The sequence below is a fragment of the Petaurus breviceps genome, unplaced genomic scaffold (genome assembly GCF_028583685.1).
Source record: "Petaurus breviceps papuanus isolate PSGF00001 unplaced genomic scaffold, PetGlider_PUasm1.0 90865, whole genome shotgun sequence".
Classification (NCBI taxonomy): Eukaryota; Metazoa; Chordata; class Mammalia; order Diprotodontia; family Petauridae; genus Petaurus; species Petaurus breviceps.
Window position 1 is genome coordinate 11,885,135 of NW_027187367.1, and position 16,094 is coordinate 11,901,228.

At 41.8% G+C, this 16,094-nt stretch overlaps 1 protein-coding gene across 3 annotated transcripts in view; it reads right to left on the bottom strand.

Annotated features, from left to right (window-relative positions):
* Positions 1 to 16,094, bottom strand: part of CPNE5 (copine 5) — a 220,112-nt gene that overhangs the window by 176,511 nt on the left and 27,507 nt on the right. For all 3 annotated transcript variants that reach the window (XM_069073578.1, XM_069073577.1, XM_069073579.1), the window contains exon 3: positions 12,772 to 12,818. In XM_069073578.1, the coding sequence (XP_068929679.1) occupies positions 12,772 to 12,818 (47 nt within the window). The remainder of the gene's footprint in view (positions 1 to 12,771; positions 12,819 to 16,094) is intronic.

The following is a 16,094-nucleotide window of genomic DNA, read 5'->3' on the forward strand; positions in this document are numbered from 1 at the left end:
ATATATATATATATATATATATATATATATATATATATATATATATATGTATGTATATATATATGAGGGTATATGGGCATATGAATATATAGTTAATGTGTGTATATATGTGTACAGGTATACATAGATAGAGGGCACAGGACCAATTTAACAAGAAGGGATGATACTTAAAAGGTGAAATTAAGAGGTGAGAGAGGAATATAATGAGAGGAGATGGGTAGAGACAGAATGGGGTAAACTATCTCATATAGAAGAGGCAAGGGAAAATGGTTATAATGGAGGGGAAGAATAGGAAGGCAAATAATAAGGTCAACCTTATTCCCATTGAATTTGGCTTGAGGAGAGAATGAAATAAACACTAAATAGGGTATCTCACCCTACAGCAGAGTTGGGGGGAAGGGGATGAGAGGGGGGATGATGGAAGGGAGGGCAGGCTGGGGGGGGGAAGTTGGGGGCACCCACTTTTGAAAAGGGACAGGATCAAAGTAGAGAATAGAACAAGTGGGAGGTGGGATAGGAGGGAGGGAAATATAGTCAGTCTTTTACAATATATCTACTATGTTATTGTTTTGCATTAGCCACACATGTACAACCTATACTGAACTGTTTATCTTCCCAGTAAGGGTGGGAGACAAGGGAGGAAGGGGATGAATCTGGAATTCAAAGTTTTAAAATCAAATACTCAAATATATATATATATATATATATATACATATATATATATATATATATATACATATATATATATACATATATATATACATATATATATATATATATACTATTATTAATACTATTTTACATGTAATTGGGAAATAAGATATACAGGCACTGGGGCATAGAGATCCACTGGAAAAGTCGAAAGGAGTATGGGAGAAAATATGGGAGAGAGCAGATTGGAGGAGGGGATATCCTGTGGGACTGCTATTTTGGGGTGGTGGGTAGGAGAAAAACGGGGAGAAAATTTGTAACTCAAAATCTGGCAGAAATGAATGATGTAAATCAGAAGCTAATTGGGGCGGTCAGGTAGCACAGCGAGTAAGAGCACCGGCTCCAGTGTCGGGATGACTTGGGGATCAAATCTGGGCTCTGACACTTAGCACCCACCCAGAAACACCTGGCCGTGTAGCCTTGAGCAAGTTACTTAACCCCGATTGCTTAAAAAAAAAAAAAGCTAATAAAGCATTTGAAAAAAAAAGAAAATAAATAAATAAATACAAATACTCTTGGAAAGGACAACATGGAATCACTAGCCCACTAATCTTATACTGCAAATAAGTTCATAATATTAGCTCACATCATCTCCACAGTATTTTCAAACTGATAGATACTTTCCTGATAATAGTCCTGCAAGGTAGGTAGTCCAAGCACTACCTTCCTCAATCCCATGCAGCTGAAGCTCAGAGAGGTAAACAAATTTACCAGTAGTCACACAGTTAACAGGAAGCAGAAGACTTGAACTCAAGTCTCTTGATTCCAAAGCCAATAGCCATTCACCCTAACATGCCACTTCTCCACCTCTAGTGCCTCTCTGATCAATTTACTCTTGGCCAAGCGTGGCTCCAGGCAGATTTCTAACCATTATATCAGAATGGCTCTCAGCCCATAGTAAGTACTTTCTGAATAATTGTTGCTTGAAAACATGATCTAGTCCCATTTAACATTCAAACCTTATCTTCCACTAACTCTCCACTTGAGCTAGATTTATTGACTATCACAAACACAATCAAAACCAAAAGACCCATTCTGACCTTTACACCTTTCATCTGCTTCTGTTTCACACCCACCTTAAACAAGAGCTCCTTCTTTCCCCCCCTCCAAATATCTAAGTCTTCCCCTTACTTGAAGGCCCAGTACAAATCCCACCCCTTCTATAAATAACCTCCTAGGACCATCGAAGCCCACAGGGATCTCTCCCTCCTTGGAATTCCTCAAATCCTGACTGAGTCACTTGGCATTTATTCTATATGGCCTTGTCTTGTTGATTACTGTTTTTGCATGTCCTATCTCCAAAATTAACTTGAAGGTCCTGTGAGAGGAGGACCTTACCTCTTTTCATCCTTATAGACTAGTACAATTCCCCAATAGCATCATAGATATTCAGTGTTTGTTGGTGATGAGTGATTTATTTCAGGGACTAAAAGGAAATCTGTTAGGCTAGAGCTGAGTATTTTGACAGAGGGAGGCACTGGGAAACAAAACTAGACCAGGGAAGCTGGAATCATCTTGTGGAAGCTACTGAATGTCAGGACAGGGGATTTGGATTTGATCATGTAGCAATAGGGAGCCATCGATGTTTTTTGCTCAGGAAAGTGAATTAGTGATTGTAATAGAGTATATGAGGAATCCACTTTAGTCTTACAGAGCTAGAGCTAGAAGAGACCTCTCAGACATTCTAATCCAAATCCCTCATTTTACTGATGAGGAAACTGAGATCCAGGGAAGTTAAGTGAACTTTTCCAACAGCAGAAGCAGGATTCGAACACACATTCTTATCATTGTACCCCAAAGATAGGGAAGGAGGAACAATCTTTGCTGAACAGAGGAAATCTTCCAAAGGAGACTGGAATGAGCCAGAAAGTTCAACCAATGCTAAAAGGACAGAGTGAGACAGAAAGAGCAAAGGAAATGAACTTTAAGAAGCTAAGAAATGGTGAGGAGTCAGAAAGAGCTTCTGTGGGAAGATCTGTCAGCACAATGGAAGGCACGAAAGTTTAAAAGAGGAGGCACCCTGTCGATAAAGCCTGACACCAAGAAGACAAATCACTCAAAATGACATTCATATATGCCTGTTCAATTCAGCTGAACATTTGTTATGCATCTCCTGTCTACCAAACAAGAAGCAGGACCAGATAGTAGATGGAATGCTAACCTTGGAGTCAACAAGCTCTGGGAAGATCAGCCTCTGACAGCCACCAGCTGTGTGACCACATTCAAATCATTTCACTGCTCCGTCTCAGTTTCCTCATCTGTAAAATGAGGATCCTAAGTGAGCCTACTTCACATCATTGTTGCAAGGATAGAATGAGATCTTATGTATGTAGAAGGTACTTGGTCAATCTTAAAAAGCTACATAGACTCTAGCTGTTAATATCTCTCAGCCTCAGTTTCCTCATCAGAAAAATGGAGTTAATAATAGCACCTGCCTCTCCCAGTTGTCCAGAGGATAAAATGAGACAAAATTTCTGCCAGCCTTAAAGAACAATATAAACTGTTCTCAGAGTTCTCGTCACCCTCCTTTCTAATATTCCTCTTGGTTTCCCATTTCCTTCCACCCTACGACACAGGACCAACATTCTTTCTAGCACAGAAAGTTCTTGTAGCAATTATTAAACTAGGACCTACCTCTGCCTACCATAAGCCACCTCTTCATAGACTACCACCAAACTGAGTCATTTGGAGGTGAAGGTATAGGGTAAGTCAGTGGGACAGAAGAAAGGATTTAATTTGGAGTCAGGAAAGCTGAACTCAAATACCATCCCCACCATTCTACCTGTGTGACCCTGGGTAAGTCATGTAACTTTTCTGGGTTTTAGGTTCTGCCTCTAGGAAATTATGGAATCAGAGAATTGGAAGATTGGAAGAAATGAGTCATCTAGTCTTACTCATACTGGAAAGGACCCCCCCCCATAACACACCCACCTGACAAGTGCTTATCTACCCTCTGCTTGAAGACCACCAATGATGGGGATCTCACCACCTTCTGTCCATCCACCTTCCAGGAAGTTTTCCTTCCCTTAAAGTCCCTTTAAGTTCCCCCACTTTGTACAGGAAGCCTTCCCTAACACTTCTTAATTCCAGTGCTTCCCCTCTGTTAATTATCTCCTATTTACTTTGTTTACAGCTTAGCTTTGTATATATTTGTTTGCATGTGTTTCCCCACTAGATTGTAAGCTCCTTGAGGGCAGGAACTGTTTGTCTTTTCACTCTTTTTGAGCTCTGAGTAGCTCAAAATAATATTAGCTCATATTTCTGCAGTGTTTAAGGTCTACAAAATGCCCACCTCCCAGAAATCTCTCAGGGATGTTGTTTGTCCTTCATTCTCAAAAAGGGGCAATGGCATCAGAAGAGTGTCTTGACTTGCAAGTGAGTTGGATTTAAATGAGGCAGGGCTGTGCGAAATCATCAGCCCCACTCTCTCCTGCAGCTATTGGAGTCCGGTGGCAAGACAGAGGTCAGGATGTCTGGCGATGGCCCTGGATGCAATGGGAGACCTTGGCCTTTTTGAGCTAAGGTCTTTTCCAAATCTAAGTTTGTCTGAGGCAACACCCATTCAATGATTTAAAGCTAGGTAAGAACTGAAGCCAAAAAACTGATCTAGTTTTCCTTCACAAAAGAATCAATCTGGGAAAGAAAGACTCTCAGAGTTTCTCAGGGAAGGGATGACCTGTTTTACAAATAAGCAAACTGAAACTCAGAGAAGTCACATGGCTAAGGAGCAGTGTCAGGACTTGAACCTAGGTCTCCTGACTTGAATCCAAAAATCCCTGAACTCTGAATTTACCTACCTTTCTTCCAAGAAAAGGTGCTCCTTCACTAATAGATAGGCAGGGCCTTTTATGTCCTATGCTGGCTCGAGAGAGAGGGGAAGGGAGTATTATCTCCATTTGACAAACAGGCAAACTGAGATACTTAATGATTCCTGAGTCCTTCTACTCCCCCAGCCCAAGGCTCTTCCCATCAGACCCCACTTCTTTTAACCAGGAAACTTAAAACTTCCAGTGAGACCTATCATGCAAAAAATGCTCCATTTCCCAGCCTAAAATTACATCTTGAGTCAATTTTCAAAAAATGTGGTGACAGATTTAGGCTCTGGGAAAGCTGAGCTTTCTCAGAAGGCACATCTTTGACCTGAATGGATAAACTCAGATGAAACCAGTCAGCCAGAGGTTATGATGGGGGCTTCCATCTTCTCTGGACTAAACTGTAATGACTCCAGGGTCCAGACTCTGCCTAAGGAAACTGCTGTGGCTGCATTTGTCTCTACCACCCCATTCTTGTTAGCTTTAAACTAATGTGACATTCTTCCTGCTTGGTTTGGAAGGACAATGCTTGTAATCACTGTCATGGGGCCTGATTATGCTAGAGTTTGGTTCTCTGATCCTGGGAGGGGTTCCTCAGAAGTAGGCCCCAGGACTCCTCTTCATCCCAGGCACAAGGGGGCTGCATTTTTCTACCACCTCAGCTTCTAGCAGGCAGCACCAGATCATAGGACTCAGAGTTTAGAAGGGACCTTGCTGTTGTTCAGTCTTTTTCTGTTATGCTCAACTTGTCACGATCCCATTTTGGGTTTTCTTGACAAAGATACTGGAGTGGTTTGGCATTTCCTTCTCCAGCTCATTCTACAGATGAGGAAACTGAGGCAAACAGGGTTAAGGGACTTGTCCAGGGTCACACAGCTAATAAGTGTCTGAGGCCAGATTTGACCTTGGGTCTTCCTGACTCTAGGCTAGGTGCTCCATCTACTTCACCACCTCGCTGTAATCTACCTCCCGCCTTCTTTTACAGATGAAGAAACTGAGGCCTAGTGATGCCGCAGGAACCAAGTGGTAAGTAGCAGAGCTGGGATTCAAACGCAAGTCTTTTGCCTCTTTAACTTCATTGTTCTTGGCTCTGTATAAGCTGCTGCTCAAAAGGAGAACCAGGGAAGAGAATATGGATAGATCTGGACCATTCACAGAACCCCAGAGTTGGAAAGGACCTCAAAAGTCCTATTTCTAAACTGGGATTAATTAGCAATGCCTTGTAAAGGTTAATTACGAAATTTTATAATTTAAATGAAATAAATAAATAAATAAATAGAATTTAAATGAGCCTTGTTGTCTATATTCTATTCCATTCATGGAACAATTTGGATGAACGATTTTGGATTGAGTAATTATGGCCTTATTAATTAATATTTTGATGAACATCACACACACTGAGAAGATTTTAGAATATGCTCTGCTTTTGTCTCAAATGGTTGAAATGTTGCCCAAATGGCATGCAGTTGTTCTACATTTCTAACAGATTGCAGTGGTCTGCTTTGAAATGTCCTATCTCAAAATCTGCTTTTTAAATTCCAATTCTGGTCTAAAGTATGAATGTCTTTTGCAATTCCCAAAGGAGTGATTAGCCAATCTTTCATTGATACTTCCGGTAAGGGAGATTCACTTTCCACCTAGGCAAGCCCATTCTATTTGGAGGGCAATGCTATTCAATGGAAGGTAAGCTCCTCAAGGGCAGGAATTTGTTTCATTTGTATCTTTGCAACCCTGGCAGTTTACACAATCTCCGGCATATAGGAGAGCTTAATAAATGTTGATTGATTGACTGATTTATGTGTTGATCATGGTAAGTCTTATCCACACTACTCTGGAAACAAAATTATGAACAGCATCATTTTCTTGCAAGAAGAGCCCATATTAGGCTATTAACTGTGCTATAAAACAAGACAGGCAGCTAGGTGGCTCAGAGGATGGAGAGTTCAAATCTGGCCTCAGACACTTACTAGCTGTGTGACCCTGAAGTCACTTCATCCTGTTTGCCTCAGTTTCCTCATCTGTCAAATGAGCTGGAGAAAGGAATGTAAAATCATTCCAGTATCTTTGCCAAGAAAACTCCAAATGAGGTCACAAAGAGTCAGACATGACTGAAAAATGACTGAACAAAGTTATTTGCTGTTAATAGCCTTTTGTTCTCTTAAATATCATTTGAAATAAATGGGTGATTGCCAAGAGCCTGAGTCTTTTCTGAGGACCAAGTGGAGAGAGTCCTGAATGTGCAGCAAAAGCCTTGCTTTCACATCCCATCTCTGCCATTTGCTACCTGTAGGACCCTGGACAAGTGATTTTACCTCACTCAACCTCAGTGTCTCCAACTGTAAAATGGACATTGTACTATATGACCCCTGAAGACCCTTCCAGCTCTAGATCTGGGACCCTATATCATGTTAGATGGTTTTGCTGTTTATTTGGTTTTTGAAGACAATCAGGGTTAAGTGACTTGCCCCTGGGCACACAGCTAGTAAATGTCTAAGACCAGATTTGGAACTCAGTTCTTCCTTACTCCAGGGCCTATCCTCTATCCACTTCACCACCTAGCTGCCCCCATCATGTTAGAGATTACTACACTTAATTGCAGCATCCCAGACAACTCTCCAAGAATGTAAGTTACAGACCAGACTAGCTGCCGTCCATCTCAGAAGTAGTTTTAGTACCAAAAGTTCCACTGTTATAAATCTCCACCAAAAACATACATTAAAAAGATCATAGATTTTGAATAGAACCTTAGAGGTCATATCTACCAATGGTGTCAAACTCAAATAGAAAAACGACCACTAAGCCATATGTAGGGAATTCCTACTAGCTACATTTTGACAGTTTTAAAATGTAGTATTATTTATGTCTTATTGTAGTTTTATATTTTGTTAAATATTTCCCAATTACATTTTAATCTGGCTCCAGGTCATACTTGGAATTGTGGTGGGTCAGCCCCGTTTGACCTTTCTGATCTAGTCTGATCCCCTCCTTTAACAAATAGATAACCTGAGGCCAGAAGGTTTACCTGACTTTCCCACAGTCATGCTGATAGTGTCAGAGGCAGAATTTGAGACCAGGTCCTCTGATATGAAATCCAATGCTCTTTCCCTGAACTGTGAACTCTTTCCCTGTTTTAACAGTATATAGAGTGCCAGGCCTGGAGTAAGAAAGACTCATATTTCCTGAATTCAAATCTGGCCTCAGATACTTACCAGCTGTGTGACCCTAAGCAGGTCACTTCACCTGTTTGCCTCAGTTTCCTCATCTGTAAAATGAGCTGAAGAAGGCAATGGTAAACCACTCCAGTAAATTTGTCAAGCAAACCCCAAATAGGGCCACAAAGAGTCAGACATGACTGAAAAAAGACTGAACAACAACGGTAAAACCAGACTTCCTACAGGGAAGGGAAACCTGAGTTATAAACCATTCCATAAACAGTCATTACTTTCAAGTACACTCAGTACCCCAAAGTAATGGCTGACAAATTAGTGTCCTCCTAGGTCTTTGGAGGCCTCTTTTAAAGAAGAGGGAAGGATCATTTAAAAATGAGCACAGTCTTTGTTTGTATGAAGGATGTCCCCCAAGTACTCTGAAACAATTTGTTCTCTTAAGCAGGCTTAAACACTACCCAGACAGTCTTGTTTACACCATTGTAATGTGCTTAGTAAAGTCATTTTTCAGTCCTAGTAGAGTGATGGGAAATTCTGCATCAGTGAAATCTGAATTCATTCTGTTCCACTGTCTGTTAATGCACCCACCTGTCAATAGGTTGGTTTGTCAAAAGTGTTCTGTGGTGACTCTTCAACGATGTTCTGTCTTCTCCCCATTTAAATTGAAAGGTTTCTGTGGGATCGGCTTGTCAGTCATTCAATCATTCATGCATGCCTTCCACAAACATTTTTACTGAGTGCCTACTAATTACAAGTCCCTAAAGGGATGAAGAAATAAATAAGACACAGTCTTTGCCCTTACAGAGCCTACTGCCTAGGAAGGTAAGAAGTATCTATAAGAGTACCTACTACATGGCAGGCACTATGTTAAGCATTTTTTTAAACATTTGATCCTTAGGACCTACCTGGGAAATAGGTACTATTAATATCCCAATTTTACAGTTGGGGAAACTGAGGTAGATAGCAGTTAAGTGATTTGCCCAGGGTATCTAAGGCTGGATTTGAACTCAGATCTCCCTGCCTGCAAGCCCAGCACTCTATCCACTGAGCCACCCAGCAGAGAACTATAGTCATACACAAATAAATGCAATGAAAGGCAGTAAGTGGTATAAACAAGAACCCAAAGGAGTTTAGACGAGTGAGAGGTCATGGATGGTTAGAGGCTACTGGTCCGTGAGACCTGTGAGAGGCAGAAAAGGAGAAATGAACTTGAAGGGTTGAATTTGGAGTCACTAGATGTGGCTTTGAATCTTAATTCCACTTTCCTGGGTTTAACTTCCTTTAGATGTAAAAAGGAGGGGATCAAATCAAATTGACAGCCAAGGTCCCTTCCAGCTCTGGGCTGAAACCTTCTAACCTTCTATGTGTTGTTTCCCCCACTAGAATGTGAGTTCCTTGAAAGCTGAGACTGTCTTAGAGCTCTTTTTGTATCCCCAGCACTTAGCACAGTTCTATGCACACAGTAAGTGCTAAATAAATGCTTTTTTACATTCATTCAATCTATCCACTGCATTGGCCTAGGAACTCCCAGGGAGGAAACTCCCTTAACCAGTGCAGTTTAGTAACCATGCATCCACTTACAGTCTTAAAGAGTTGCCTTCAGCTTTGAGAGATTAAGGGATTTGTTCAGGTTAGGGTTTACCAGCCTGGGATTTTAATCCAGATCTTCCTGAGTCTAGCCACTAAACAACACTGCCTCTCTTCATAATAATAGGTCACATCTTTATAGCACTTAAAGGACACAGCACTTTTTCTCCCAATAGTCCTATGTGGGGTAAGTAATGCAAGTATTACTGTCCCCATTTTACAGACAGATACTGAGGCTCAAAGAGGTTAATGACATATGTCTTTGTTTTGTTTGTTTTTGTAGGAAAGAAGGCAAGGTAATTGGGGTTAAGTGACTTGTCCAAGGTCACACAGCTAGTATGTGTGTCAAGTGCCTGAGGATTTGAACTCAGGTCCTCCTGACTCCAGGGCTGGTGCTCTATTCACTGCATCACCTAGTCTCCCCGATAAAAATCTTTAGATACAGAGCTCCTTCAATTATTCCATAGATACAGCATTTGACCTGGGCCTTGAAAAATTTACATCATTTCAAGAGGTAGCACTGGAAAAAGAGAGCATTCTAGAGAAAGGGAACCGAATAAACAAAGCACAGGTGTCCAGAAGGCAAAGGGGTAACAAGGCAGTGCGGTGGACAGAGCACTGACACTACAGTCAGAAGGACCTGCGTTCAAATTCTGCCTCGGAAATTAGATGTGTGACCTGGGGCAAGTCAAGCTTAACCTTTGCCTGCCTCAGTTTTCTCATCTGTAAAATGGGGAGATAATAGTACCTATCTCACTGTTGATAAGATGAAGTCTTTAAAGTGCTTTGCAAACCTATTAAAAACTAATAAATGCCAGTTATTGTTACTATTATCATAAAGCCTATACAGGGAGTGCTTAACACTAGAACAACAATAGAATAATAGAAACATAAAGTTCCTGCAAGGGGGCAGGGTTGTGGCAGACAAGGGATCAGACTCAGTGTGAGCCCAAAATTCAGGGAACCCTGAGCCACAGGATGCACGAGGGGGGTCTCTGCTTCCCTCCCCAACATTGCTTGCTACAATTTGTAAAAGAAAAAAAAAACTAACAAAAATCAGAGGCAGAAAGAGGGTGGTCCAACTTGCTTTTATAGGCCATGAGAAAGAGCAGCTGATTCTCAATAAGTCATTAAGAGGTCCCCTACAACACCATTGTAGTTGCCTCTAAACAATGGCCAAAATCCTGCAATCTCATCAGCTTGATTGGATAATTCCTGAAATTGATCAAGTATCCCCCTATTCCACCTCTATCCCACTTACCCACCCACCCCCCAATAATAAGGGGGATAATATGTTAAGCATCCTGCAAACATGAAAACAAAAGTTTAAGGTTTGCAAAGTCTTAACTGAATAATAACTGTAGGGGTGTAGTAGAATATAAAACTGAAAAGGTAGGGCAGGACAGGGTTAATTTGTGGAGAGCCCTGAATGCCAGGTTAAAGAATATGAACTTAGTTTCATATACAATGGGGAGCCAAGGAAAGTCTTAGAGGAAGGTAAGTGACAAAAATCTGAAAGATTTCATTAGCCTGAGGCCTTAACAGATACTGTTGAATACCTGATAACAAACAAGATGCCAAGGCTCTACCATTCTTCCAGTTACCTGGGTTTGCAAGTTCAGAGTCCTCTTCAACTCTTCTCTGTCCCTCACCCCACAAATCTAAATCAGTTGTTAAGTCTTGTGGATTCTGCCTCCAAGTCTCTCCTATCCACCCCAATGGCCAACACCCTAGTTCAGAGTCCCTCATCATCTCTCTCTACTGCAGTAACCTCTTAATTGGTCTATCCCTGCCTTGAGTCTCTCCCTCCTCCCCCTTTCAGTTCATCCCCCACTAAGCTGCTAAAGAGATATTCCTTTAGGAATAGCACAGTCTGAACATGCCATTGCATTCCTACAGTACTCTCCAATGGCTATCTATTATCTCGAGGATCAAATGCAAACTTCTCTGTTTGACACTTAAAGTTCTTTATAATCATGGTCCACCCACTTTTCCAAGCTCATTATATCTTCTCCCCTTGATGAACTTCATCTTCCAGCAAAACTGGTCTTCTTGCTGTTCCTTATGCACCACATTCCATCTCCCATTTCTGTCAGCGAAGTGTCTGTCCTTCATGCCTGGGATGCACTCCTTTGCCCCGACCCCTTAGAACTCCTGCATTCCTTCAAAATTCAACTCAAGGGCCACCTCCTCCATGAGGCCTTTCTGGATTGCCCCAGTTGCTGGTATCTCCCTCCAAAAATTACTTTGTTATTTATGGTATATTTGGAACATTGTATATTTGGCTTTTTTTTCATATACCATGATGTAGTGGATCTTGGTACCAGGAAGGGCTGGACTCAACACCCATCTCCACATGATCCTGGACATATCACAATCTCTGAGTGTTCTAGGCAACTCTCTAACACTACAAGTGTGCTGATCTGAATTAGTAGAGGGAACTTCCTCACTTGGGAGTTCCCCTATGCCAATGAAATTACAGACGAAATCTCTAATCACCACATGGTATATATTTGTTAAATACTTAAATGTATCCATGTTGTTCCTTTATTAGAATGAAAGCACAAGTGCACAGCAGAGAAGAAAAGAAAACTTAGAAGGGAACACAGAAAAACAGGGTAGCTTTGAAAACAATGCATAGTATTCATTACATAGTTTTGTTTTTTTCAAAAAAAAGCAAACAATATGAAATAAAGATTCATGGTTTTATATTGAATCCTCTTTTTGTGTTGCACTGTATAAATGGAAATAGGGTGGGGGTGTTGTCTTTTTGTATTTAAGTTCAAAATGAATAACACAATTTTTAAAAAGGATGTAAGCTTTGTAAAAATAAATAAATAAAAAGAATGTAAGCCCCTTGAAGGCAGAGGCTGTTTCATTTTTGTCTCTGTACCCAAACACTCAGCACAGTGCCTGGCATATATGATACTTAATAAATGGTTATTAATTGAGTCATTGACTACCCTTGTTGTTCCCATCAGACTGAGAGCTCCCTGAGGACAAGGACTGTGTTAGAGTCAGTTGGTCAACAAGCATTTATTAAACGTTTACTGCGCGCCAGGCCCTGTGCTAAGCACTGAGGATACAAAGAAAGGGAAAAAACACTTCTTGAAGTCCCTGTCCTCAAAAAGCTCACAATCCCATAGAGAAGACAAGTATATTAACAAGGTGCATCCAAAGTATACAGAAAGTAGATGGAAAGTAATCTCAGAGGCAAAGAGAGTGGAAGGGACCGATAAAAGCCTCCTACACAAAGTGGGACTTGAGAATCTCACTAAAGAGTGGCAACTGTCCCTTTATTGATTTCATTCTTCATGAGAGTGGGTCTTAAAGTGTCCCTGCCTTGACTTCACTGTCCCCACGATAACATAGCTTCCAAAAGGTATTGAGGCACTACAGTAAGAAATACCCCAACTGGAAGGCAGAGGCAGAGAAACAGACAGATGAGAGGCCGATGAATGTGTTTATCTAGGAGCGAGAGAAGTGGCACCTACCTCCCTCCATTGCTTGTTCTCCATCCCTTGGGTGTACATCACACACACTGGGGGAAAAGAAGAGCACAGGGGTTAGAGACTTAGACAAGAAGTGGGAGACGGGAGAGACGAGGAAAGGAGGAAGGCGTGCAGCAGAGGAGCAGGAACTCCGCACGGTTATTTGTTGTTCACTTGCGTCCGACTCTTCATGATCTCCTTTGGGTTTTCTTGGCAAAGATACTGGAGTGGCTTGCCATTTCCTTCTCCAGCTCATTTTACAAATGAAGAAACTGAGGCAAACAGGGTTTGAGATTCCATTGGGGGTTTTCTTGGCAAAGATACTGGAGTAGTTTGCCATCTTCTTCTCCCAACTCATTTGATAGATGAGGAATCGGAGGCAAAGAGGATTAAGGGACTTGCCCAGGGTCACACTGCTAGTAAGTGTCTGAGGCTGGATTTGAATTCAGGTCTTCCTGACTCTACAGACAGTGCTTTGGCCACTGTGACATCTAGCTTCCCTAGGGTAGGAGTTCTTCTCTAACTGAGTGGACTCTGGGAAAGTCAGTCAACTAGTATTTGTTAAACACCTTCTATGTGCCAAGTAGTCTCCTAATCACTGGGGGCACAAAGAAAGGCAAAAGGCAGTCCCTGATATCTCAGCGCTCACTGTCTAATGGGGGAGTTTTTATTGTCGCTATGTCGACTTTTAGTCGTGTCTGACTCTTTGTGATCCATTTGGGGTCTTCTTGGCAAAGATACTGCAGTGTTTTGCCATTTCCTTCTCCAGGTTATTTTACAGATGAGGAAACTAAGGCAAACAGGGTTAAGTGACTTGCCCAGGGTCACCCAGCTAGTAAGTGTGCGAGGCCAGATTTGAACTCAGGTCTTCCTGACTCTGGGGACACTTCTCTATGCACTGTACCACGTAGCTGCCCCAACTCCCTAGTGGAGGAAACAACATGCAAATATCTATGTATGAAAAGAGAAAGAGAGAGGATAAATGGGAGATAATCAACAGAGGGAAGGCACTAGCATTAAGAGAGATTGAGAAAAGCTTCTTGCAGAAGGTAACACTTAAAGAAAATCAGGAGGGAGAGTCCCAGGTATGGGAGACAAGCCAGTGAAAACCCTTAGAGCTGAGAGTGGGAAGGCTAGACCTAGAATAGTGGAAAGACTAGGCCTAGAATATTTCTGGGCCTCCCACCGCAAGAGAGGGCTCACCTGATGTCAAAGTGGAAATGGCATTTGAGATCATTTAACCCAGCTCCTTCATTTCACTGGGTAAGAAACTGAGTCCCAAAGAATGCTTTGCCAAAAAAAATAATAAAAAATACCAAAACCCAAAACCACAAGGCTACCAAATGGCAGATCTGGGACTCAAATCTGGGCTTTTATATTCCAAATCTAATGTTCCATCACATTGTCTCTTACCTTGTTGATCTGGCTTCTATTCTCACCTTTATTGACTTGGGCCAAGGAAAGTCTACAGTGATGAATCTTCCTCTCTCCCTCCCCTCCAACAGACCATAAACTACTCAGGGATGGGGACTAGGTTTTTTCTCCTGCTTTATATCCCCAAAGCCATGCATATAGTCCATGTTTAATAAAAGTTTGTTTTAATTTAATTATGTCAACCTGCAAGGCCTAAGCTAGGTCTTTGGAGCTGATGAGAGAGAGGCAGATTCAGATGACTGTGGAAGAGGGGTAGAGGCTGGGAGAGGAGAGATTTGGCACAGACTTAAATGGGGAATCCTGGAATCATAGAATGTTATTGGGGGCTTGGGGAGCAAGCACACTTTGGAGGAGGAAGGTCCAATAAGAGGAAGAATCTGATGAGAGGCAGGGCAGAACATTCTGAAGAAGGGAGTGATCAAGGAAGTGCTATTATATAATTATCTCACTTGGTTCTGAAAATTACCTTAGGAGGAGGTAAGACAGGTGGGGAAAGGGAGAGTGAAAGAGTGAGCCATATTACTGGTTCTCTTTTACAGATGAAACAACTCAGTCCCAGAGAGGTTATGCAGTTTGCTCATGGTCACAAAGCTAATTAACAACAGAACCAGAACCAGAAAGCAGGTGTCCTAACTCCTGATCCAGGACTGTTTCCATTTCACAGCTTCACGGTCCTCACAGCTGAGATACACAAGGGCCACTTATTACCCGTGTGACCTTGCACCAATAGATGAATTTCTTTTAGCTTCAGTTTCCTCTTCTAAAAGAGGAGAGGGGGTACAGCTAGATGGCACAGTGAATAGAGCACCAGCCCTGGAGTCAGGAGTACCTGAGTTCAAATCCAGACTCAGACACTTAACACAAAACTAGCCATGTGACCTTGGGCAAGTCACTTAACCCCTTACTTAACTGCCTTACCTTCCCCCCTCAAAATAAAAAAGAGAGGAGAGGGCTGGCCTGTATGTCCTTGGATCCTTATCAACTTGGGGCAATGTCTAATGTTCTATGATAAGTGATAAAGGCAGCAAGGCACAGTGGACAGAGTGCTGGATTTGGAGTCTTGAATGGGAAAAGAAGGAACGGACATTTTTTTTTTGCTTTTTTTTTTGGAGGGGTAATTGGGGTTAAGTGACTTGCCCAAGGTCACATGGCTAGTAAGAGTTAAGTGTCTGAATCTGCATTTGAACTCAGGTCCTCCTGACTCCAGGGCCAGTGCTCTAGTCAGTGCTCTATTCACCATATCACCAAGCCACCTCAAGCATTTAAGAACCTACTTTGTGCTAAGTGCTCTACAAAGAGTATCTCATTAAATCTTCGAAACAACCCTTCAAGTGTTCCCATTTACAGATGAGGAAACTGAGGCAGATTTAGACCAGGGTCACATGACCAGTAAATTCTGTGAAACCATTTGAACTCATGCCTTCTAAGACCTGGGTTCAAATTCCACCTAAGACACTTACCAGCTTTGTGATCTTGGTCAAGTCACTTCCATTCTCTGGGCCTCAGCTGCCTCAGCTTCCTCATCTGTAAAATGAGGGGGCTGAATGAAAGGACCCTGCCAGTTCTAAATCTATGAAATCTATATTAATTAGACAATCTGAAAATTTGTACTATGTTCACTATCATTATACCCACCTGTCTTGAAAAAGACCTAATGTAGGAAGGTTCAGGAGCCCTCAAAACCTAGTACAAGGAAACATGGAACTTTCAAGACAGCTAAAAGTCAGCTTTATTGAGGGGAAGTACTCACAAAATAAAGCAGTGGTCAGGAAGAATGGACACAAAGAGTTAGAGATTCTGAAGAAAATGGGGGACCCTCTACCAAACCACTAAAGTCAGGTGGGTTTTCTTTCTTTCTTTCTTTCTTTCTTTCTTTCTTTCTTTCTTTCTTT